A 26,517-nucleotide genomic window follows, 5' to 3' on the forward strand; every position below is an offset into this window, starting at 1 on the left:
GAGGCACGCATAAATCTCCCAGCACGTGGGGGCCCTCGTGTGGTGAGTATAATGCCGTGTAAAACAAATGAGCAAAACTTTCATAAACATAAGCTTTACTAAGAGCACTACCAAGAAACACCACCAGCCAAACCAGGCGCAGCCAGGGCTATTGCTTTCGCGACTTCCGGGCTTAACTTAGCTAAGCTTCTGCCAGTTATTTTACTACGGCCACCGTGGCTCTCAAAGAAAGCTGAAACTACGTCGCCTCAGCTAATGCGCTTATCGTCCGTACAACGGCGGCCTCCCACGTGCGGGGACACTGGGCCGCTCGAAAACGAACCCCAGCAACCGTTCACCAATCGACCACAGCAATTAAAATCGGTAGTGAACACCGGTCGTCTGCGAACTAATGCTTCAGTGAAACCTGCCAGACCATCCATCGGAGGCACCATCCCATGTCATCCAACCGACGTACAGAGACAAGCTAACTTCGCTATTTCTCCCTGTTCAGCGGCTCCACATGCTTTTGATGCCGACGAGCAATCAAAATCACATTTTATCTTTGCAATCGCGCGATTCTCTTATTCAACTGCCTTTCTGTATTGGCGAAAATAGGTTTTTGAGGAAAGCTGGCAGTAACTGGCTCCACACTTGGTGCACATCACGGAAGCAACAGTCACCGAAACCAAGGAGAATAGGGGTTGTCTTTTTTTTTCTTTAATTTGTGGTTTTCATCAACTGGTGATTAGTAAAAGCCGAAGAAAAAAAAACTGCTGATGATTACGTTACTTGTTGTTATTGTTGTTTTTTGAGGAAAGGAAATAGCGCAGTACCTGTCTCACATATCTCGGTGGACACCTGAACCACGCGGCAAGGGAAGGAAGGGAGGATGGGAGTGAAAGAAGAAAGAGCTCATACGTTACTTCCTGATGCGAAATTTGAGCGCAACTCATCAGTTGTTCCATCATCATCATAGAAACTTTATTGTATGCAGAGGAGTTTGGGGCTGGCAGACCCCTGGGCCCCCGCACGGCCCCACTGCACTGAAACGTTCATGTTCCTGCGGACCATGACGTCGGCAGCCCGGCTGGTTGCGATGGCCTGCTTGGCCGGGTCCGCGGAGCGCAGCAGGATCTTCCGTGCCTCCCAAGTGGTGAGGTGGTCCAGGCTCCGCGGGGGAGGGTCCGTCGGGCAGAGGAAGAGGATGTGGGAAAGGGTAGCGGAGGGATGCTGGCATTGGGTACAGTAAGGGCTAGTGGAGTGATATCAGGATTGCAGAAAGGGAGACGGGAGGGTGCGCGTCTGGAGGCGTCGCCAGAGCGTCTGGTGGTAGTTGTCTAGGGAGGGGTATGGTGCGTTGTGTTCATTGGCGTTGGCGTTGACTACGTTTTACACTCCGATCAATTTAAGGAAACGGTTGGTTTGGTTTGGTTTGGTTTATGGGGTTTAACGTCCCAAACCGACTAAGGCTATGAGAGACGCCGTAGTGGAGGGCTCCGGAAATTTCGACCACCTGTGGTTTTTTAACGTGCACTGACATCGCACAGTACACGGGCCTCTAGAATTTCTCCTCCAAAGGAATTCAACCGCCGCGGCCGGGATCGAACCCGCGTCTTTCGGGTCAGCAGCCGAGCACCATAGCCACTGAGCCACCGCGGCGGCTAAATTTAAGGAAACGAAGAGCGCATAACTGCAGCTCCCTGGGTCAGTGGACGCTTGAATTGCGCTCAGGCCACATGGTCTGCTTTTCAACGTTATATCCTAGCGCATAAGACTCCATTAAAACTACCAAGGTTCGCAGAGGTGTGCATGATGCTTCTAATATCATCTGCAGATTTTCAGCTTCGAGGGTGTCGTAACTTCCGGACTATACTGCTTAATAGGAAACCATATGGCCTGGGAACTTTTGACCAGCCCTGTACGTGGGGTGATGAGAGAAAGATGTGCCCCCTTCAATTTTTTCTTTAAGTCTTCATTTCTTTTTGGCTCTTTCTTTAAATTACAAACATGGCTTCGTTTTGTTTTGTTTGGTCTATCTGTTGTCTCGTTTGAACCTGCATGCGATAGCGTTCCCCTTCTGCAGTTGGGGACGCGTTTCGAATTCGCGGCATCTTGGCAGCCGGCCCTATTTATAAATAAATAAATAGGATAAAATGTATAACTTATGCTCTTTCATATATTCCGGTAGCAGATATAGAAAAAGATGAATGAAGCGGAGACGTATACTTGGAACAACTAGTAACATTGCTTGGAACAACAACGCATCGAATTGCGCGCCAGTTTGCGCGAGTGCATAGACAGATAAGCAGAAAAGCTGAGTTGATGTATCTCCAGTGAGGTGAACTAGAAAAAATGCTTTCGCCTGGTGTGTGTTCCTGCGGACACTGTGTTGCCAAAAGATATCAGTCAGCTTTCAAGCAAATTGTCTTTACTGCATTTTTGCTTTCCAGCTGTGCAACTAAATTCGTGCGTTAACAGTCGAGGGTGTGGGAGCGAGCGCTACCGCATACTTCAAACATAAACGTTCTTGTTTCGCTGTTTTCCCTCTAGCGCTCATCGTAGCTGCCATGTTCGATGGCGGCGCCCGTTGTGTACGCGGATAGTTCATCCTGCGACCTACTGATTCTTCGCAGCCCGAAAATCACCGCCGTGCTTTTTACGTGACCTCCATGCGTCCTGCCTGCTCATTATAGTAGGAACATGTACGGAGGTGCAGTGATGCCGTCGCATTCTTGTGAGCAGTGCTAAGCTGTCCCTCGACAGCTACCGAATCGCCGCCGGAGCAGTTCATCACATCACCGGTCGCCCGACTGTTTCCATGCTTTGTGCGCTACAGCGTCACGCGCTGCTAAGTCGCATATATATTCTTGGTGTGTTGACGAGTTCGGCGTTGTTAGCATTGCAGGGATTTTGTGAGGTAAGTGTAGGCAAGTTACCGAAGCGCCTCCCAACAAAGTTGCCCGTCCGGAGTCGTTGGAGCAAAACAATTAAGTGACGTTCTCGGTGTGGTGACAAATGTGCTGAGTGTTGTTATTTTGATTGAGGAGCAAGCGTGTGCGGAATTTGTGTCGGTCTGTGCCGTCTGTGGCATTCGGCTTGGTGATGGGTCCACAGGCTGAAATGGCATTTCGGTGCGGCTAACCGCATCGGTAGACTTTCGTTAGGCGTGTCCGTTGCCTCACCGTTGTCGGAAAGCGTCATGCAGAATGTCACTGACCTTTGGTGCCTAGTGGAGGGGATGACCAACGTTTGAGACCTCTGTAATTTGGTAAGTTGACTACGCTACATTAATAAAGGCTTGTGTTAGCAGTCGGAATTCAGCAGCAGAGAAACATATGCTCCAAACAGAGTGAAATGTTTATATAATTAAAAAAGGCGAAATATAAAACAATGCAGCGTGTCGTACCCTTTTGTTTCCTTGTTTTATTCGCATTAGTGGCATGAACTGTCGTGTCCTGCAGATAGCCATTTTGCAACGAAAGGGTACAGTGCAGATAACACATTTCAATTAATTGCATGCACTAAAATCCAATTCAAGAATACTGCAAGACCACTGTGACTAGTTTACTGAAAGCTTACATTGTCACAAAACTGCGAGTAGTAAACGGCCCTGTAGTAGATTACTCAAGTGTTTCTTAAGTGATCTGACAAAACAGCATTGATGTTTTTGTGTGGAATGCAAATGTATTCCATGTGCCTGACTTCTTGACAACTTTGTCAATGTCTGTTAACTTTTTGAGCATTATCTGTGACATGTTTGATCTTTCCAGTGCTCATCAGTTTCAAGCTTGTTCTGTATGTAGTGTCAACAGGACACCTATCACGGCCTCATGTGATAAACCTAAACTTAAATTCGGTTTATCAACTTGCAGAGCAAGCAACATGGCCGTGTCATCAACATTGCTAATATTTGGTAGCAGTACTTTTGTATCTTGCCCACATTAGTGCATGTTTGAATGGAGCCTTCAACTGAGCGAAGAACCAAACATTGGATCTCTTATGTTGGATGTTATCCACTGCAGCTCTTATGCACTCTTTGTTGGTCACCATCTTGGGCTATACAGGTTCACAGGCTATTGTGAAAGCATCAGTTCGTTGAGATTGTCATGACTGCGTCATGATCATGAGTGCATGAGGCAGAAGAGCCCAGCAGTTCAGGTATAGTCAACATGAATGTTACTGAGAGGACTTTTGCCCTGCCGCGGTGGCTCAGTGGTTACGGCGCTCGGCTGCTGACCCGAAAGACGCGGGTTCGATCCAAGCCGTGGCGGCCGAATTTCGATGGAGGCGAAATTTCATAGGCCCGTGTACTGTGCGATGTCAGTGCACGTTAAAGAACCCCAGGTGGTTGAAATTTCCGGAGCCCTTCACTACGGCGTCCTTCATAGCCTGAGTTGCTTTGGGACGTTAAACGCCAATAAACCAATTAGAGGACTTTTGCTGCAGGAACTTTCAGTGCATTTTCTATTTTTCATAATCTGGATGGGAAAGAATGAGTCACTATCGTCGTCATAATCGTAATCATCCTGACTACGCCCGCTGCGGGTCGAAAGCCTCTCCCATCTACCCTCTCCCATCTACCTCCAATTAATCCTGCAATTATCCCTGCAAACTCCCCTATCTAATTTGCCCGCAATTATCCCTGCAAACTCCCCTATCTAATTTGCCCACCCGACAGTTCGCCACACCCTGCTACACTTGCTTCATCATTGATTTATCTAGCCTTCGCATTACTCAACCTGCCCAAGCGTATTCATTTCTTCTTGATTTCGACTATGATGTCATTAACCCACTTTTCTTCCCTGACCCACACTGCCATCTTCCGATCTCTTAACGTTACACCTGTCATTTTACTTTCCATAGCTTGCTGCGCTGTCCTCAATTTCCTTTCCACCCTTTTCATCAGCCTCCAAGTTTCTGCCTGTAGGTAAATGCCGGTAAGATATAGCTGTTATATACTTTTCTCTTGAGGGGTACTGGTAACCTGTCATTCATTATCTGAGATTGCTTGCCAAATGCACTCCACCCCGTTCTTGTTCGAGTTATTTCACTGTGGTAGTCGATGCAGTGTTTACTACCTTCCCTGAGTAGATGTATCCCCTGGCAACGAGCAAGTTAATTAGGACAGTTTCAAGCAGAGATTCGGGAGACTGTTGAACTGTGGTTGGATTGTGTGTGCATTCCCAGAATGTATGAATGTTATCAAGAATTCCGCTCCACTATTTGCAGTGGGGGTGGTCAGTGTTTTAAATGTAGTGGATGTGATGGTTACAGAACAGATCTATGGTTCCCAGTTGTGTGCAATGGGAAGTATGCCTCCATTATTTTCTTGTTATTCATTTATTGGATTCACAAAAGCATTAAACAATAGCAGACATTAGCTTGCTTTGTGTTGACTGCTGTGCTTAAAGAGCAATAGGAAGTTTGCCTCACTATTTTCTTGTTATGTATTGGATTCATAAAAGCATTTGAAAGATAGCAGACATTTGCTTACTTTGTGTTGACTGCTATGCTTAAAGAGCTCGGAATATTGTGTTATTTCAATGGTTGGAGCTTGGAACTCTCAACCCTTACCACATTACTGAATGGTGTTTCTCATGTGCTTGCCTTGTTTAGAAACGCAGTGAAGGATTTGCGAATCTAGTTGGGTTTTGACATTCCTGCTAGAATGTGGTGTGGCTGGTATACCTGGAGGTTCAAACCGAAGCTGTTGCATTTAAAATGGGAAAGAGATTTTGAAACCTAGGCGTGCTTTATTGATGTTGCATACCGTGGTGTTTGGACTGCGCAGCATTGAATGGTTTGTTTTTGCAGCGGCAGAACTAATGAAGTGTTCTGTGATGTAGGAGCTGCCGAGGCTATAGTACATCAAGTGCATTGCTTCTGTAATACGGTTGCTTGTGTTAGTTGAGTTTTCTTGTAGTAGTTTTCTTGCATGTACCACTTATTGTTTGCAATATAGTTCCTGAATGCATGACAGGTTGCTGACGGGTGTTGATGACTGTTGCTTATTAATGTTGCTAGCTGCTTCATCAACCGATCCACAAACGTGCAGTGGTGTACGTTTGTAAGTGGTTTTCTCACTTTATGAAGAATTAGTTTACTTGGTAAATACTAGGTAACGCTCCGTGAGGTTTCAAACTGCAGAGAGTTATACAGTGATCTACATGCATTTTGAGAGCTTTTTCAAGCAATCTTGCTGAATTCCAATCAGTTATGCTTGTTGTACCTCCAAGTTATTTTGTCTTTTTCTTATTATATTGTTTACATTAGAGTTTGCACTCAATATACCACATTACATGTCTGCTGCTCTAGCTTAAGGGATAAGGAAAAGATTCTGAGTGGATTCATGGTTTGTTTTCTCGCATGTAGAAATACAGAATTCCGTCAAGAGAGGCCCTAACACAGAGACCACATAAAAGTGTTTGTGTGTAGTCTTTCGCCCTCTTTAGTGTTGTGTATGAAGTACTGGCAAGAAAGATTTCAGAATGACAAAATGTTGCTGTGATCTTTGGTGCTATTTAGGCAACCTCTTGTGCGCAGTGAACAGTGTGACATTTAGACACTGCATTCTAATGCAGTTCTCATCGAAGTTCAAGCAAAATTGTTGCAGTGAGTTTTCTCAACATCCGCCTAGCACACCCCTAATTCCACTTGGTTCACAGTGGGAGAACACACAGTACGAATGGCTACAACAGTGACTCAACTGTCCTTGTCATTTTTCTGACATTACCGTCATGCCATCAGATACTGTGTTTCTTTGAGAGCATTTGTCTCTTGCTCAGTGCTTTAATCATTTCTGCTGGGCCCCGCCGCGGTGGCTGAGTGGTTATGGCGCTCAGCTGCTAGCTCGAAAGACGCGGGTTCGATCCCGGCCGCGGCGGCTGAATTTCGATGGAGGCGAAATTCTAGAGGCCCGTGTACTGTGCGATGTCAGTGCACGTTAAAGAACCCCAGGTGGTCGAAATTTCCGGAGCCCTTCCCTACGGCGTCCCTCAAAGCCTGAGTCGCTTTGGGACGTTAAACCCCAATAAACCAAACCAAACCAAACCTTTTTCTTGTTATATTGTTTGCTTTAGAGTTTGCATTCCTTATACCGCATTACATATCTGCTGCTCGAGCTTAAAAGATAAGGAAAAGATTGTGAGTGGATTACAGGCTTTGTCTTGTCACATGTAGAAATACAGAAGATGCCCTAACACAGAGACCACATAAAAGTGTTTCTGTGTAGTCTTTCGCCCTCTTTAGTGTTGTGTATGAAGTACTGGCAAGAAAGATTTCAGAATGACAAAATGTTGCTGTGATCTTTGGTGCTATTTGAGGCAACCTCTTGTGCACAGTGAACATTGTGACATTTAGACACTGCATTCTAATGCAGTTCTCATCGAAATGCAAGCAAAACTGTTGCAGTGAGTTTTCTCAGCATCTGCCTAACACACTTGTAATTCTATTTAATCCCCAGTGGGAGAACACACAGTATGAATGGCCTACCGCAGTGTTTATTTTTGTGATGAAACATCATGTCATCAGACAGTACGTTTCTTTGAGAGCATTTGTCTCCTGCTTAGTGCTTTAACCATTTCTGCTGGAACAGCTTAACTGTCTGAGAACTTGCTTTCCATGCTAGACTGCGGTAAATGACGGATGTACCTTTCAATGAGACATTATATTTGGTCCATAAATAACACATGGCCACTTGATTGATAGTGCCATCTAGCATGGTGGTGCATTAGAAACAACTAATCTGGGTGCTGAGCCTCACACTGCCAGAACCATGACCCCAAACACACACCTGCAAATATGGCAAAAGAAACACTAATCTGGGTGCAAGTTGCTCATTCCGTCTACTTGCTTGTCCGGGCCTTTTGTACTGGTTTTACAACTATCACATACAAACTTGCTCAGCTTTCCATTTCCCTGAAGTTAAGGAAGGTGGGAGAAAGCTTTGTTCATGTCATGTTCAACCGCAAGCTCCTAGACATTATGTGCAGACCTGTAGTTGTGAACTTGCCAATGCCTGCATATTCATGTGGTTCAGTGGCTGCTTGGAGTGACATGCAGTGTCTAATTTTTGTAAATACCTCGTGACATTTTTTCAAGTTGGCTTTGTTCCTATTTTTTTTCAGATGGGGAAGCTCATTGACTATGCAGCGACAGCAGTCCAGGCCTGCTAAACTCAAGGAAGATTTGTTGTTCACGTCTTTGTACGCAGCCTTTCGGGGGTTAAGATTAGGTTTCTGCTTTGGTGGATTATTCCTTTTTTTTTCCTGGCCTGTGTTTGAGGAATGTTTCAGCATGTTGCTGGGAAAGTAATGAAATTTTTAACATTGAATTTTGAAGGTGCTGTTATTTACAACTTGCATGTTTATTGCACCATAGTGATGTTGTGATGCAAAGTTGTGCTGTAGACCATGTTGCTAAGTGTACTTTTTGAATATAGCTTGCATTATAACCTGCCTCGTTCATTTTGTCTCAAATGCTTTTTTTTTTTGCACTAGTTTTGTTTCTTTTTACTGAGCTGAATAATTTTGTGGTGGCTTTTGGTGACTGTGGCTAAAGCACTGGTTCATGATTGACAAGTGTTTATTGTATGTTTTTTTTTTTGCTTTTTTCCTTCAAACTGGCAAAAAAAACGTCAAGTATAGTTCGTATACAGTGTTTCACGAGGAGATCAATCTACTGGAAAGGCTTTTTCTTTTTGATAAAGCATTTTGTCAAGCTGATCACACAAAGGCAAAAGTGAATTGTGGAAAACAACCATTTCTTTGGCCATTTGGTACAGAGTATTAGTCGCTGCAGAAAAACAAAATGTAGTATCACTGGCCATTTGCCACGTGGTCACTGAAGATCAATCCAAAACAAAAGAAACTATTTCTGCCATGCCTAATTAGCACTCACCATAATAACTAGCAAACAGTGTTATAAAAGTAGATGCCACTAATGCCCTGGCTTTTGAGCACCCGCAAATGATTCTTTTATGCAAATATGGTGGTGTCTGAGGACTAAATTATCACAGCAGCCCACTGACCACAACAAGCTGGTTTTAATGTGCCTTGACTGATTTCATTTTATCCTTAGTGGGCCACAGTTGTCCACAGGTGTGTTCGTCTTGGTTCATCTTGGTTCATGGTGTCCCCATCGATTATGCATCACCCCGAAAATGAGCTCAGCTGTAGTGTTATAAGTATTGCTTTGCTTTTTTATAGACCACATATAGACCTTGTGTAATGGTCCTTGCGTGTGCTTTCCATTTAGGTTATAGGACGTGCTTTGGATATATTATGCGACTGTGATATTGCTGTAGCCACTCATTGGTTTTGCTGTTGGGGAGTGAGATGTATGGTATAGGGTGCATAAGTGAGAGATGTCAAATAATAGACCCCCTAGGCAGACTTATCACTTTGGTTGAGCTAAAAATCCTTTTGCTCCTAAACTTTTGACGCTGGCTAGATTCTGGCCCAAGACTGATTTCATTGAATGCTTTTTGGTAGTTTTATGCTTAAAAACAAGAGTGCATTTCTTTACAGATGTACTGAAACCATGCCAGTTCATATAATGTAGCTCTGTATTGCGTGGCGAAAATGACAGAAATTAATGTCTGCATTAATTGCGATTAGTGCAGTTGTGACATTTTTTTCAGTAGTTACAGTAGTATTGGCACTTTTTCGCACAGCTCTTTCTTTCTGCAGTTATGTTTTAGGGCAACAGCCTTTAATGCCTCATCGTTGTCGACAGAAGGCTGTCAGCAGAGGTTTCACGCTTTTCAGTTGGTCGAAATGGTTATGACGTCGGAGTGCGCGGATTCGCAGTAATGAGGTCACCCACGGATGCCTGACGCCCCCTTTTGGAGCAGACGACAACGAATAAAATAGTTGTCGTTCGCTCCGACAGGGGGCGTAAGGCGTCCGGGGGTGACCATATTACATACCTCATTACTGCGAACAGAGCCATGAATACAACCGAACTCATCGAAGCAAAAAGAGAGTCGTGCTAAAGAAGCAGTCAAAGTCGGCAGTCAAAGTGTGTATTTATTCATTTCCATATACTGTTAGCCCTTGCAGGCTGTTACAGGGTGGGAATGGTATAGTCAGTCAGTACAACACAGTTCCAGCTCTTTTATAAAAGTTTCAAGTGAACAAGTTTTGTTGAATATGTGTCGGTCAAGGTTACTCCATTCTGTAATTGTTTTAGGCAGAAACGAAAACTTATAGACATCAACTCTCGGCATGTATGACATAGTTAAAGTGTGCAGTCAAATAAAGCGCTAGTACAGCACCAACAGTCTCGCAGTCAATGCCAAACAGTCCGCCAGGAAAGGCTTTCGCCTTGCAGCAATTTAGAGAGCCAAAGCACCCCCTGAATTTTTTCAACATAGCCTTCATATTCAGCAGAAATTTTTCAGCCTATTGCGATCTTGGTAAAGTGGCCATTTTTTTATCCTTGAAGGGCTGGGCCTGGAGACAGCTGCCCGAGACCGGTCAGCTCTTCGTGGCATGGAGCTTCGTCCCCTGCCGACCTACCTGCCACCTGCTGGCCTCGAAGGGGAGGACATGATCTCTTCGGCAGCACTCATCAACACGATGAGCCTGAATGCTCCAGAAATGGGTAAGCAGCCGAAAGAGGGTTGTTTCTCAAGTTGATCAGTCAGCACGCTCACTGAATTAAGTGAGAGCACAGCGAAGTGACTTTGGCAACAGCACCCCCGTGTAAGCGGGTAAGGTTGGAAGAAAATTAGGGAATTTCACACAGAGAAAAGCGGCTGCGGTCAGCTCAGACTCGTCCCGCGTAAGTCGTGGGAGCCGCGCGTCCTTCAGTCAATGCAGTGCCAGTTCGGTGAACGATCATCGTGGCTGCAGGCACCTGGTAGGTGCTGGTCTGGGTGTCACGCTTTCGCCTGCTCGCTTCTGCCGCATATGCGCAGACCATCTCTAGCATACACATCATCAGCCTGGCTGCGCCCACTGCGGGGCAAAGGCCTCTCCCATGTCTTTCCTGTTAACCCTGTCCTTTGCCAGTTGTGGCCACTGTATCACAGCAAACTTCTTAATCTCATTCGCCCACCTAACTTTCTGCCAACCCCTGCTACGTTTGCCTTCTCTTGGAATCCACTCCGTTACCCTTGAGGACCAGCGGTTATCTTGCCTTTGCATTATTACATGCCCTGCCCAAGCCCACTTCTTCCACTTGATTTCAACTAGGATGTCATTAACCCGCGTTTGTTTCCTCACCCACTCCGCCCTCTTCCAATCTCTTAACGTTTTGAATTTTCAGTTTCAATTTTCAATTTATTTCCCATGTACACATGGTGAGGGCCGAGGGAAAAAAGCCAGAAATTGTGGCTTGACGTGCCCCTCGGCCCCTACATTGCAGGGCAGCAGGTAACATATAAATGTTTTACACAAGTAGCATCCCAAAATGCAAACAATAGTTATCAAAAATGGTTTTGCGTATTATTAGAAAAAATGACAAGGAATGAAGTGTACAACAAAAAATGGTAACAAAAAAGGAAACAGAAAAATACACGTCATCGAACAACAGGAATTTGGTTACTCAAATCAGGTCAACACTATACGGAAACGAAAGAGATAAAGAAGCAGTGAATCTATAAAGTAGCACATACATAGCACATACATAGCACATAGTAGCACATACGTTACGCCTATCGTTTTTCTTTCCATAGCTCGCTGCGTTGTCCTTAACTTAAGCTGAACCCTCTCTGTTAGCCTCCACGTTTCTGCCCCATAGGTGAGTACCGGTAAGATACAGCGGTAAGGTACAGGTGTGCAGGCATGCGGCACATATGCCTGGCAGGCGTCCGCAGAGTTGGAGCTCCAGCTGCGCGTGCGCCTCTAAACTGAAACCATGCACAGCGAGCAAGACAAATACACTGAGATTTTGAGTACCAAACATTTGGATAGAATCGAAGATCTAATACTATTCGGCCAGGATTCGAAATTATCTATTGTTCGCAGACCCCTAGTAGTCAGGTATAGTGGTAGTCGCAGTTTAGATGTCTTAGTCTTGTTTCTTTAAGCACTCTGCAATGAAATACATGAGGCTGCCATGTGACCCAAGTGGTGCATGATGGTGGGCTGGTAAGCGTCTTACGTCACTGCATAAAAGGTGTCTGGGAAACTTTATGGGTTGTATTTGTGTTGATGTATTGAATTCTCCGTGAGTCGTGGTTATGTAGTGGCGGGGGTCTGAAATGTGCAGCCAGCAGGCTACTGAGCCTTGTTATGCGGCCCACTGTCATTGACGATTTCAGCCGTTGCTCTTGGCGAACTTGTTTAGTTCCCTGTTTGCACTTGAATAAAGGATAGCAGTAAAGAATGAATACACCCAGCATAGGCACAGTTATGCCTAGTATTCGAAGACTGTATCATCTGTCTAAATACATTACTTCATGGTGTTGGACCCACTTGAGTGACCACTGACTTCTTCCCACACTTCCCATTCCAGAGCCTAACAAGCTTACTACATTGCAGAGGCAAGAGCTGCTATGCATCTTGGGCTGCATGTTTGGGCTGTTCCCACAGCCTCTCTTGCAGTTTTTTCTGCAAGCACTTGTGTAGGTAGTACAGTGGAATTTGGGCATCTCGGAACAAGACGACGTTTTTTCCACAAGCTCTTCCCCTAAGGAAGCGGAGACAATTTAATTGTGAATCTGTGTATCTTACAAATGCACTGAAGTTTTTGCATTCATAAGATGCTCTGGGTTTCAAGGCCTTGATGGTTTGAGTTGTCCTCTGAGCCCATGTTTTTGATCTTTGCAAGAGGTGCGGTAGCATTGAGGATGACGTAACACACTTTAACTTTGTTGAATCGAATTGAAATCACTAATGACCTCACTTTGAATTCATAATTGAGAATGCACACAGTTCTTTGAGCGCTGCTGTGAGGCCAGATGCTATTGCTGTTGCCGTTTTCTTCACCTCTCTCCAAACTTCCAGTATTACTTTACCAAGAGCAGACTGAGATAGAGAGACTGGATGGGTACTTCCCACTGGCAACTTTCCATCTAGCAGTTGTTCTTTGTGACTGCCTCAGTCAAGTTAACACCTTTGACATTTTAAGACCGTATCCTCAATACCAAGAGCCCGCAAACTGTGCTTCGGAACCCTTGTGTTCTTTGGAGAGCTGTTTGGTTTGGTTGAGGACCTAAATCCACAAGTGCCTCAGTCCAAACCTTTTGTTGACCCCCTGCATTTTTGGACTGTCAAAACTATAATTGCTCACAGAAGACTGTTTCACTCTACAGGCGGCTGTTAGTGATTGAATTTGGACTTTTGGGGGGCTTTTGCCTGCGTGTTCTTTTTCTGCGTGCATGTTAGGTTTAAAGGAACGGCAGCCAAGACACATGGAGCTCCTTGTCACCTCCTGAAAGTCTGGTTTCCTGAGACTATGAGGATTGAAAACTCCTGCTCAGTACCATGGCTGAATGTAGGTCAGAACACAACCATGTACAGTTTTTTTGTGCGAGACAATGCTGCAGTGCCTTTGTCTTCTACAAAACGTCTTATTAACGTCTTCTACAGCCTTGAGAGGTCAATTTGCTGACAACTTTTTCGCTATTAGTGAGCTGCAGTAGCAAGCAGAGGAACCTATGTTGTACAGTTCACATAGTAGAGCTTCACTGAGAAGTGAACCTCCCAGGTTTTCTTGGGTTAGTCATTCTCAGGGTAGGGGAGAACTGTGCAAAACGTGAAGCAAATTTGGAAATCATTTGCCTTCTTTTTATTCTTCACAAATATGAAGAAACTATTATATTACAGTATTCTTTGCTAGTCATGGCATTGCACTCGGTGAGTGTGAAACGGTCAACTTACGCAGAACACGGGAAAATTTTATAGTATTTTAAAAATTTCATGGAAGAGTTGCAGTACTCAGTCTTGCAATCAGTGCACACCAGTTTGGTGCTATGGGGGCCACTTTAACCTTTGCGAGTGTGTTTGCATAACAAATTTGGAATCCAGACACAGCCCAGCTCTGGTTTGTGGCTTGACTGCTATAGACATGGTGTTTCTTCAGCCAGGCTTCAGATGTTGCCTGTCATGCGATATTTTGACATTTCTGCCTTTGTTAATTCTTCTGTTTTATTTTCACAGCTCTTGTCTTTCTGCTTTGTTATTGTCAAATGGATATGCGTTATTTCTCGATTTGCATTATGTGAACATGTGCTTTTGGACATGATCGTAGGTCAGGACAGCCAAAGCTTGTTCCATTTTCATAATGTGTTCTGTTAGTAACCGTCCTTGCTAGTTAAAAAAAAGTCTGCTGCCTGGATCCTGAAGAAACTGTCCAGGTCCTGCCATTCACCTTTTGTGGAGAGCGTCTTAGAGACACCAAACTTCTTGGTAAGCATCGGTGCTGCTTGATGCCCTTCAGACCTTTCTCCACGTCTTCTATGAGCCTATCACTTATCAGAATTTTTATTTTCTACGTCAGAACCATCCTAGAGACCGATAAAGAAAAAGAACTTTGGAGCAAGCTGTAAAACCACTGTCAATATTTAAATCCCGGAGAACACCATGATGTCAAGTTTTTCTCGCATGTGTAGCACACTGCTAAAAGTTTTCCCACAAGAACACAAGGAACAAACCCTTCTAAGCTCTTTATAAGTGGAGACTAATAAGTAATTGAATAAAATAAATTTATTCCAGGGCACTAGATTTGTGCTGCCTAATACCGAGAAATTGACAGATGATTACAACGGTCGGTAATGCGATGGTTTGAGTGCACCTTTTCATAACCGCCTGCCATTGCTGGCAGGGGGCGTGTTATGTTGCTAGCCACCCTTCGGGATCTTCCTGTGGCATTTCGCTCTGCTGCTCGGACAACCGGTTACGCCGACAACGCCACCACCGTGGAATGCAGGAACGGGCACCTAAGAGCTGCGCTGTAGAAACTGTAGAAAGTGGCATGCAGAAATTTACTCCTTTCCAACTGAATTCTTGCTCAACAAGGCTCGCTTCGCAGTTTTTTTTCCTCTCCTTCGGAGATACCGGTCTCCGCAGCTTTAAGTTGTACAGCACGAATGGCGAGGCATTTGAGCTAAATATTCAGTTGAATTTTTTTTTTCGTCTTAGGGGCCGCAGTCATAATTTTGCCTGAGGTTGTTACCAAGTGCCTTACCATAATGGGCTGCATGTTTCCTTAAAGGTTTGCAAGCCAGAAATATGTTCCTGACATGCATGGCCAGGAACCATCAGCTCAGTGCTGTCGCATTACCATAACAGAAAATGAGCACCACCCCAGACCCCAGTCAAGAAGGCATGAGATGTTTTGAGTCAAAAGCCTTTAATGCCTCATCGTTGTCGACAGAACATTGTCAGCAGAAGGTTGTCAGCAGAGGTGTCATGCTTCTCGGTTGGTCGAAATGGTTATGACGTCAGAGTGCGTGGATTCGCAGTAATGAGGTCACCCACAGATGCCTGACGCCCCACTAATAAAATAGTTGTCGTCCGCTCCTACAGGGGGCATAAGGCGTCTGTGTGTGATCTCATTAACATACCTGATTACTGCGAACAGAGCCATGGATACAACCGAACTCATCGAAGCAGAGAGAGAGTCGTGCTAAAGAAGCAGTCAAAGTCGGCAGTCAAAGTGTGTAGTTGTAATGTGTAGTCAAATAAAGCACTAGTACATCATAAATAGTCTCGCAGTCAATCCCGAACAGTGCGGCAGGAAAGGCTTTAGCCTTGCAGCACTTTAGAGAGCCAAAGTGCCCCCAGAATTTCTTAGTCATGTTATGGGATTATGGCTTTTTGATTGGCTGGTGATAGACTGGTCATCAGCGCTGTTCTATTTGTTTTACTGTGGTGTGCACGTTCTGCACTGCACATTCAAGAAATACAAAAATGAGGGATGGGAAGCAGATACAACACAATGCAGTAAAATGTGGGCAGACGTTCCTGGTCTCCTGCTCTTGCTTTTGGCATGCAGTTTGTTGGAAGATTGAGCAGTGTACCAACTTGCTTGCCAGAGAATTTTTAGACATTTCTCTCGTATCTCACATGTGGGGGATGCAAGGTACAATCCACAGTGCCGCTAGGTATCTGAACACTGGTACAGGTGTTCCCACAACCTGGTGCACAGCTCAGCTTTCTCGAGGGTGATATGCTCGAGAAAAAGAGGCATTGACCTCCTGACTCCACCTCGTGCATACCAAACACACTAACCAATCAAGGCGGAAAGCTGGGCTAGGTGGTGTGTCATCGTTAATTAAAAGACTAGCCCATAAAACTAGGACAAAGACATAAAAGGAGACAAGACGAGCGCTCGTCCTGTCTCCTTCTATGTCTTTGTGCTAGTTTTATGCGCTAGTCTTTTAATTAACAAACACACTAGCCACGGTGCTTTTTGGCCATGCAGGCCTAGTGCCGCTGAAATCAAAACATGGCCATTACTTCATCATTCTCTTCCCTTTCACGCAGCTGGCCCGGTGTCTACGAAAAGGAGGCCACAGTCCTTCACGGGGTCGCCGGCGCTGCGCCACCAGTGTAGCTTCTGCCCGTACTCGTCGCGGCACCGCGGAAGCCTGGTGCTGCACGAGCGAGTGCACACGGGCGAGCGCCCTTTCCGGTGCCAGCTGTGCAGCCGCGGCTTTGCGCACCGCTCGCACGTAGTGCGCCACCTACGCACGCACACGGGCGAGCGGCCCTTCCGGTGCCCGCTATGCCCCGCCGCCTTCTCGCAGCGCAGCAACGTCAAAGTGCACCTGCGCTCGCACGCTGCAAACCGCGTAGGGGGCGCCGGTGATGCCGGCAGCACGGCCCTCCCAATGTGAAGAAGGACTGGCGTTGAATTCCGGTGGAAGGTTTTCGACCACTCGCACTGCAGGCTTTGCTCTTCTTTTTTTTTTTTGCAGCAATCGCATAGGGGGCGCCGGTGGTGCCGGCAGTGCGACCCTCCCGATGTGAAGGACTGGCATTGAATCCCGGTGAAAGGTTTTCGACCACTCGCACTGCAGGCTTTTCTCCTTTTTTTTTTTTTTTTGGAGCGAGACTTTTTACAGTGGCAGATTAGGAGTGGTTTCTAAGCAGAGGCTGATTTGCGGAGCATCCGGCACCACTCTGCCAAAGTTGGCTCGCTGTATTTCGTTTAGCAGCACCAGATTAGGCGTCCTGCCTCCCTCATTTCCATTTCGGTGACTCGTCGCCTCCTGCTCTAAGAGCTATCACTACGGCCGTAAGCATATTTCACATCTGTGCGTGCTTTTATCATCGAATGAAGTGCGCACGGGACAGCCGAAACACAAACAGCAAAACGAGACTGTCTCAGTTTGAGGGATTGGTAGAAAGCACTACCACTACTTTTTGGAAGTGTTAACGGACCTCGCCTGTGTTTCCACTTGAGCGGCTAATACTACTGTAATACTAATTTTGTGTTTGTTTTTCATTTTACACTGATGGTACAAGCCCACCTGCCGCTTTTGTTCATGAGGCAAGAAGTCCATTGCTGGGGCTTCATCGGGATGACGTATGTGGATGTCAGAGCACGGTCGTGGTGGGTGGTTTCAGCACACAGATTTAAGTGAGTGCCATCCACAGGTTTGATGCGCTCAGTCATGTTGGGGGCTCACCATTTTGGATCTCCCATTAAAATTCAACCATACCATACCAGTTCATTGCTCTGTGCGTGCTGTGTCTCTGCATGACCATTTTAGACCGGAAAGTGATAGGTGGCGTCAGTTTTGTGACCTTTCTCCTCGTCATCTGTGATGTAAAGCAGGTTGAAAGTATTGATGCAGGACAGTTTGTTTTCCGTTTCCCCTTCAGGTGGTGTATCTGCATATGTGGATGTGACCTAAACGATATCAGAATCCTTGTGCACAAAGTGCAATGTCATCTAATGTGTACTTAGAACCATAAAATCATATGTACAAGCCCATCAAATCAATGCAATTGTTTTTTAAATGGAGACCTTCGTGTTTTACAGTAGTTCTGACACGGGCCCTGTGAGCGAGCATTTTCATTTGCTTGTTTTGCAAAATGCATGAGTGCTTTTAAGTGCCTCAAATGTGCTGGTTCATTTACACAGCTTTGTATGCTTGGAATCTGTCAAAAGTATACGGTTTACACTTGACCGATTTCAGCACATTTTCTCGTGATTTTGGTGCAATGTGTCCCTTACACAAAACTGGTATTTTTCAGTTCACTTTTCATCTACAGTGAAACCCCGTTGATATGTAGTTGGCGGGGACTCGGGAAAAGTGCGCACTATCTGGTAGTACAGCCTAGCCAACTAGTACAAATTTTCCATTATTCACGATCCAAAAGAAAAAAAACTCAGGCACAGTAAATTTCCCACGAATACAGGTACGTACGTGCACTTTATTTCTTTGCTGCCGACCAGAAATCGTTATTTTCAGTTGCCACCGCGGTGGCCATGCAGCAACAACTGCAGTCTCGAAATGTGCGAGACGGGGGGGGCAAGCTTTTCCATGAGGCCCATCTCAGCGAACGCCCTCATAACCGCCAATGCTTGAACAGCTTCCGCCAGAGTAAGGCTGAAATCTTATGTTGCTAAGTCATCGCCGCTGTCCTCGTTCTCAATCCCCTCATCACCTTGGGTTCGCGCTGCAGCGGCAACAATCTTGCTGTTGACCTCGCAGAACATTTCGAAGTCGACAGCGTCCGCACTGCCCTGTCACTTCCAGCACCTCTGTTAGTAGGGCGTCACAGTCATCGGCGGGATTGCTGGCTTTGGGATCGCTTGCGCGCTATGAATTTTGCCCGCGCGGAGTAACTCTGTATCGTAACGGGGTCAACCGCTTTACGCTTCACACAGCACCAGCTCAGAACAAAGAACGACACCACAAAATGCACGTTGACAATTTGCAATACGTCCACAATGCAACCATGCAACTACACGCAGTGCGAGGCGAGGTCACGGTGATGGTTACTGCGTTAGGGCTGGCGACGATATTCATCAGTGATGAGTTCGTGTGCAATAACACAGAAACGGCCGACGCTTCCTGCACTCCTCATTGACATGGACATCACCACACTTGCGGAACATGGACATAGCTGAAATGGCCGTAAATATCTCCAGCGGTATAGTACCGGCTGTCCGTACGTTGATAATGCTTTTCAGAAAGGCGGAAAACATTTTGCGTCCCAGCACGGTGCCTGCCAAACTGCGACGGCAAGTACGCATTGAGTGGTAGGCATTTCATGAGCCACTACGCATTAAGTGGTCAGCCAATACTTGGGTTTCAATGGGGGCTTAACCGGGGAATTCTCGCAACTACGTTTTAGCCGCAACTACTTGGTAGGCAGGTACGTATTAACGAGGTTTTATTATATTTTCCTCGAAAACTGCTTTTTTATACCATACTGGCTCCTAATTGCGAATACATTTGAGTTTCCCCTTCATCGCTGTCACTCTTCTGCTACTCGGGCCTGGCTCCTCGCCACCCTCTTAAATGAAGTCATTTTTTGTTCCATCCATTGTTTTTGAAATTTCTGTAACTTCGGAACTTTTGACAACATCTGAAGGTACCGCTCTCCATGAATTCCAGATCCATAACGCAGTGAGCTGCAGTAATGCTCTCATTAGACATCCAGGTGGTGTCGTTTCGTGATCGGCCGTTGCCATTCACTCTGAGTGCAGCTGTCTGAGTTCTGCTTTAAATGGCACTCAGCTGCGCACCGGTACGTACTGGAAGATGATGATAATTAGAGGAGAAGGCAGGTTTTGTCATTTGGCAGCTTCTCTCTGAGGAACCTCCTGCACAAAAAACTTTATGCACACCTTAACACACACCTTAGCACACCTTAAACATGCTTGCTGTTTGTGAATTTATTTGTTCCGGATTATTGGCTCTGAAGTCGAGAGGAACAGCCCATACTTGAGTTAGAGTCAAGTGTAGTCAAGTGTATGCGGTAATTTGCAGCTTCAAAGCAGTTTTGAGTCACAACATGCATATATAGGACGCAGCAGAAATTTCATATAAGTATGCTTATCAGAGAAGGTGGGATTTTTTCTGTAGATTCTTTGCATGCTCCTTGCAGTAATTTGAAATTTTTGCCTAAACATTAGATAATAACACTTGAAATAGTTGTTCAACCTGTCACTGTGTTTATAGTGTTCAGCTACTGATCCGAAGGTTGGGGGATCGAATCTGCATTTTGATGGAGGCAAACTGCAAAACGCCCGTGTGCTGTGCTATGTCGGTGTACGCTGAATAACGCCAGGGGGTCTAAATTAATCCGGAGCCCTACACTACAGCATCCCTCGTAGCCCATGTTTTGTTTCAGGGTGTTAATGCCTGCATTCCATCCAATTCTTGAATGGATTATTCACATTTTGGAACAGCCAAAAGTCAGCTTGAGCTTGGTACCACTGTCTTGAGCTACGCAGAGTTGCTGAAGCAGTTCCAAGGTTTCGGTTTTCCAGGGCCATTGGCAGTGTGGCCAGAATTTGTGTATGGTTTGGTTTGGTTTATGGGGTTTAACGTCCCAAAGCGACTAAGGCTATGAGAGACTCCGTAGTGGAGGGCTCCGGAAATTTCGACCACCTGGGGTTCTTTAACGTGCACTGACATCGCACAGTACACGGGCCTCTAGAATTTCTCCTCCAAAGAAATTCAACGGAAGAGCAGAACTTTTTCCACTTTCAATAATGAATCAGCAGTAGTGTGGCAAGATTTTTCCTGACCACCTTGTATTGGATCGAAGTCTGTAGAATTCAGCATGCTGTACAGCTGCTGCTTTTTTTACTCAAATGACAGGGTCCAACCTACTGCAAAAACCTATGCAGCAGCCTTGCATGGCTGCTGCATAGGTTGAGGTTGCACAACTGTTTATTTGCTGCTTTTCATTTCATCTTGGCAAAACAGTGGTTACCTAGTTAGCAGTTCCAAGCTTTATGCATTTCTATTAGCTTGACAGTAATTGACTCAAATAACACTGTCCATAGAACCCTTGGATTTGTAAAGATGAATGAAATCTGATGGACGAAGGGAGTAATTGGGACGCTGCTGCCTCTGACTCTAAGCGTATCAGCTAAGATTGCCCATGTCTGTGCACTGTGCGATGTCGGTGCACATTAAAGAACCCCAGGTGGTCGAAATTTCCGGAGCCCTCCACTACGGCGTCCCTCATAGCCTGGGTCGCTTTGGGACGTTAAACCCCCATAAACAAAAACCAACCAAGATCGCCCATGTCATTTGCATGGAGTGACTGCTCCGAAGAACGCTTCGTAATGGGCACTTGTGAAGAATCTGCAAACTTATTTTTAGGTCTGCGTCAAAAGGACAGTCTCACATTAGTGACTATGTTCTGTGTTTTTCAAGCTTTGTGATATTCCCCGCCTTATTCTGAAAGTCTGCCTATTGAGAATGCTTGGGCAAGCATGTTTGGTGTGATAACTGGGCACGTCGTAAGAGTACTGACACTTGAAGTGCAAAGGATGATTATTCATATGGCGAGACTCCTGTCTCCATCAAAGACAAACAAACAAACAGTGGCATTGCCTTATATGGAATGAGTTTTTTCTTTTCTGTGAAGTGGCTCAGAGACTTGCTAAGTTGCTAAGACTTGCTATATATATATATATATATATATATATATATATATATATATATATATATATATATATATGAGCTTTGATTAGCAGCACTCGCATCTTCTTGCTCAATCACGCCTCTAATGAATGTTAGGGGCAGCTAAGCAGCTGCTTTTTCTGAGGTTTTCAAATGAAGAGGCATGGGATCCCCCCTTTTTTTTTGTTTGCAAATGAAGTTTTGCAACAATGTACTGTATAGTATGTAGGCTATACTGTATAGCATAGTAGTTCTCAGTATTTTATTTCTGTAGAAATAATACTTAGGTGCACATATTAAAGCTGTTTATTGATTAAATCAAATTGAGCAAAGTTACTGCTGTTCATGTTGCTAGAAAACACTTTCTGCTGTTGGATTTTACAGCTTGGAAACTTCAAGTTTCGGAGATCTACTTTGCATGTGTAAATTGAATGAACTATCAGTTCTGCTTGCTCTAAGTGCTGTTAACAAGCACTTGGAGCTGCCTTTCTTGCAAAGAAAGCTATGCCACCATCAATTTCCTTTATCTTTAATCAGCACCTCAATATTTCGTGGCCTAGAGTGACATTTTATAATGCACAAATGCGTGATATTTAAAGACCCTGTTTACCACACCAAACTGTAGCACACACATTGCTTGGACGACATGGTGGTTTGCACTTTTGTGTGTTTTCAAGCAGCAGATGTAAAGCTAGAGCTGTAGAATGAGCTGTTTTCATTTTGTACTGTGCGGAAATCTCAAAATTTTTCTTTTGCATAACCGCTTTTCTTGCTAGCAGAAAAAAAAACGGTTCATATAACATTGCTACAGTTTGTAATCGGAAATCATGCCCTTGTGTGTCGTAGTGAGCAACATTGTGCAGTGTTGGGTGACACCAAAACGTTCCCCTTCAAAGTATGATCATCATTTTGTGTCATCATTTTGTAGGTGTCAGAGCTTAGACTCCGAGGCTGTGAAAGCCGGGCACAATGCTGGACTTGCAGAAAGTGCTGTTTTTCACTTTCCTACAGCGTATTTCGGTGTAGGTTTTGGAAGGAATGTGCAGTATTGAGAAAGTGGAAAGAGAGTATTCAGCACAGTAGTTACGTTATGAGCAAGTGCTTATGCTGTACAAATAGCTGAACTTAAAAGAAACGTGTTAGTGATAAAATAAGTTTCTTTTAATTTTTTTCATCTTTTACCTGCGGGGAGGTTAACTAACTTTATTATTTTCAAGACAAGTCGATGGGGCTATTAATTATGCGGGTAAGCGTTCGGACATGAACCAGGATTTTTCACAACCTGGATTGTTGCTAGGAGTGCAAATAAAGTGACTACACTAATTTTGGGGAACCAAATGTCTACATCAGCTGCACATTCTAGTTTCCCTCCCAAGCGAGTCATGTATAACGCTTGCCATTTAATGTGCAGGCGTGTCAATTCAGCTTGCGAGTGTGAAGAAAAATAAAAACTGACTACTTGCCGAGTTTTTGTCATGCTGCACTTCGATCATCTTGTGGTCACCATAATGCTAAACTACTACATGCCTTGTGGTGAGAACAACGAACCAGCAAAACTTTCCTGATGAGGTGCGCAACATTGTTCAGTGTGCTTTTCCACCACGCACAGGGTCACGTTAAGGAGGCAATGAAATTATTTGTCCGCTATTGATCTCTTCTTCTTCACAGTGTTGTCACAGTTGAAACACGCTACACCTTTAGGAGATTGTCTAGTATGAGCTGCTTGTATACAGCTCGAGGTGGTGTTTTGTTACTACGCCTCAGCAGCCACGTATTTACAGTTTGTTGAGTGAGGTTGGGAAGGCAACACAGATTCTGCGGTTTTGTCCATTGCCATCCGGGTTGTATTCAGTTTCATTCAGGTTAGAAATATAATTCATAGTAAAATGTTGTTAGTACAGAGAGTACTGTTGATTGCTATTCTCAACTTGATGAGGCAAAAAATTCAGGGGGCACTTCAGCTCTCTGAAGTGCTGCAAGGCGAAAGCCCTTCCTGGCGCACTGTTTGACATTGACTGTGAGACTGTTCGTGCTGCACTATATAGTGCTTTATTTGACTACACATTACAACTACACACTTTGACTTTTTCTTTAGCACGACTCTCTCTCTGCTTCGATGAGTTCGGTTCTATCCACGGTTCTGTTCGCTGTAATGAGGTGTGTAATGTGGTCACCCACGGACGCCTTACGCCCCCTGTTGGAGCGGAGGACAACTATTTCATTAGTTGTCGTCTGCTCCAAAAGGGGGCGTCAGGCATCCGTGGGTGACCTTATTACTTCGAATCTGTGTACTCTGAGGTCATAACCATTTCGACCAACCGAAAAGCGTGTCAGCTCTGCTGACAACCTTCTGTCGACAACGATGAGATATTATAGGCTTTCGTCTTAATAAAGTGTCAGTGAAACTTTGTACTAGGGTGCAGCACCTACATATATTTCATAGTTGGCACCAGGAATGACTGTTAAAACGGGTGTTTTCAGTGGACTGGTGTAATGAAAGTTCTCAGTGCAGTGAAACAATTCGCATACAGAGAGTTCAGTTCATTTTATTTTATTATCGACAAGTAGACCTGAAATCTAACGGCGCGGTGCTCGCATCGCCGTTGCAAAATTACAGTTCAGAAATGAGAGAACAGCCTAAAGTACTAAATGCGTTGGCCACATCGATCATAAAGTTGGCCAGCACGGCCACAGACAAGGTACATCGCTATAATACTGAACATTGCTTTTGATAGCACAGGTATAACTTCATAATTATGAATCAAAGCTGCCAAATGAACAGTGCGGTCAATGTGGTGAGGAACTTTAAATAAACTGCAATATAGTAGATTGCACACAACAACGTATCAGCAGATTCAATCGACACTAAACCCAAAACAACTCGCAAAGCTCATGTCCATTCGAACTGCAGGATGCAACGCGGTTCACAAAGCTTGTGGTGAACTTAGACGGATATATAAAATCTGGATGAATTGATGGTGCCTAGGTGTGCATGCACGTGAAATGAAACTGAAGCACGCAATCTAAACGCAACGCACCTAATGTCTGCATGAGAATCGGCGATGACACATAAACGGCACTAATGTCGCAAAGCGGGGCGAAGTAATCGGGAACGATGCTTGTGACTAGGCTTCTACACTGCTCTCGAACCGGCTGTTATAGAGTATAGAACTTTCTCCATCTGGGGTACGTGAAAAGGCACCAACAATCGAACTGTGGCGATGAACATTAGTCTTTTTTTTTTTTCCCCCTCTGTGATAATTACAGCACATGCCACAGAAGAACTGGCATTGCTGCTAGTGTTTAAATAGTGGCAGAGAAAAGAAAAAGGGCTATTGGATATATTTTTAGAAGGAATGCTTAAAGTGTGCTGTCTTCTTATGTGAGAAATATGTTGCGTGCAGAAATATGTACTAGGCAATGCAGGTGCTAAAAATGAACCCGTCACTGCTGAAACGATCGATTTTCAGTAAAAGGGCAATGCTCTTGCAGTCACATTTCTGCATGTCATTCCGTAACATAGAGTCCGTATCTCTTGCTCCCTTCTGCATTTGGACACAGAAATTGCCGTATCATTTTGTAGAACAAAGTAGCGTAATGATGACTAGACACAATCAGTTTTGCATATTTTCTCGCGGAGATGTATCCCTGCCATTCTCTTATCAGCAATAGCACATAACTCTGCGTTATAAACGTCTCTTGGCTGTGCACCAGCAGAATAAAAAATAGCAAAAGCTGCACAACTACGACGATCTGAATTATATCGAAGCAACTATAACTTAGGCTCAGCGCTCATAGCAGTGCTGTTTAATTGGACTCTAATTAGCACGTGGCACAATATGTGCCAGTTTCATATCGTTTCGGTTAATGTGGAAGGCAGTAGTGGCATTACAGCACCTGTTCTCGTCCAGTTTGCTTTCCCTCGAATGAAGAAAAGCCACGATGTATCTGGAACTGCGTATAAAGAAGCTATTTACGTTGATTCTACAGCGCCAGAACTATCTATCATGTGGAAAAGACAAATAAGGATGCCTCTTGATGGCTGCCGTATCCTGTTTTTCTTGCCGTTTAAAGGAGAACGAGAGGCCGTGCGAACCGGATTCTCAGTCATCACCTCGAACACGTTGGTGAGCGTGCAGCACAACCATCAAAAGTGCCACTGTTTATGAAGTGCTATACTCACTTCATAGAATAAAGGAAAATTCCGTCATTGTTGCTGGCATAAATTTTGAGTGACTTTAAACTTATCAGTATGCATCCAGTTTTTAGTATACACTTGTTGCTAAATTTTTGCTGACTAAAAGAAAAAAATTTTCCTACATTTTAGCATGTGATTGTTTCATGAGCTGGCATAGTGACGGAGTCCACTCACATAGATGAAAGTCATTACTTCATGAACTATGCCTGCGACTCATACATTTTTGTCACTCTGTCACAAAGAGCACTCCGTGCAATGCCACCATTTCTAAGTTGCAGGCGCCTAGCAGTGCTTACACTGTAGAAAACTGAGGTGCACCAGAGCACTGACCTCCCCGATGTCTGTGCACACCTGATTTAGGTACCGGAGCATTGACTACATATACCGTGTGAACATTCTTGAACAAGAGCAGCACCTGAAGTGTACATGTGTCCGCCTGGTGACAAGCTTCGTTTCTGTGTTTGTCCTATGCAAGCGGCTGTACATCTCGCACGCGACCCACAGCGCAAATGCAGTGGGAGGGGGGGCTGCCTGAGCCGCCAAGTATCACAGTGCACTTTCCATTGCGAGTGCCCCCGTGCAGAAGGAGGGCGTCCTCAGTCAGTCATGGCCGGGTTGGTGTAAGTGAAACCCTTGAACTGCTCCTGGTCCATCGAGGCCAGTATCTGCGGGTCGATGGGCGTCAAGACGGGTTTCTCCATCGTGAAGTCGCTGTCGAAGTTGCTCACGTCAGCCGTACTCTTCTGCGGATTGCGAAAAGGGGTTGTGGGGACAGGATAGGCAAAAA

At 45.0% G+C, this 26,517-nt stretch overlaps 2 protein-coding genes across 5 annotated transcripts in view; one reads left to right on the forward strand and one right to left on the reverse strand.

The window, feature by feature from the left end:
• Positions 1-9,941: 9,941 nt before the first annotated feature.
• Positions 9,942-23,008, forward strand: LOC149336903 (uncharacterized). The gene is made up of 2 exons (XM_089553207.1): positions 9,942-10,587; positions 16,419-23,008. Exons 1-2 carry the CDS (start codon positions 10,476-10,478, stop codon positions 16,769-16,771), a joined length of 465 nt encoding a protein of 154 aa, XP_089409333.1. The 5' UTR covers positions 9,942-10,475; the 3' UTR covers positions 16,772-23,008.
• A 1,059-nt stretch (positions 23,009-24,067) lies between these two features.
• LOC149336904 (putative protein kinase C delta type homolog) overlaps positions 24,068-26,517 on the reverse strand; it is a 439,118-nt gene continuing 436,668 nt past the window's right edge. For all 4 annotated transcript variants that reach the window (XM_089553211.1, XM_089553210.1, XM_089553208.1 and 1 more), the window contains one exon: positions 24,068-26,473. In XM_089553211.1, the coding sequence (XP_089409337.1) occupies positions 26,327-26,473 (147 nt within the window). In that variant the 3' untranslated portion in view covers positions 24,068-26,326. The remainder of the gene's footprint in view (positions 26,474-26,517) is intronic.

Source organism: Amblyomma mixtum, chromosome 7, assembly GCF_055824585.1.
Source record: "Amblyomma mixtum isolate Tamu chromosome 7, ASM5582458v1, whole genome shotgun sequence".
Lineage (NCBI taxonomy): Eukaryota > Metazoa > Arthropoda > Arachnida > Ixodida > Ixodidae > Amblyomma > Amblyomma mixtum.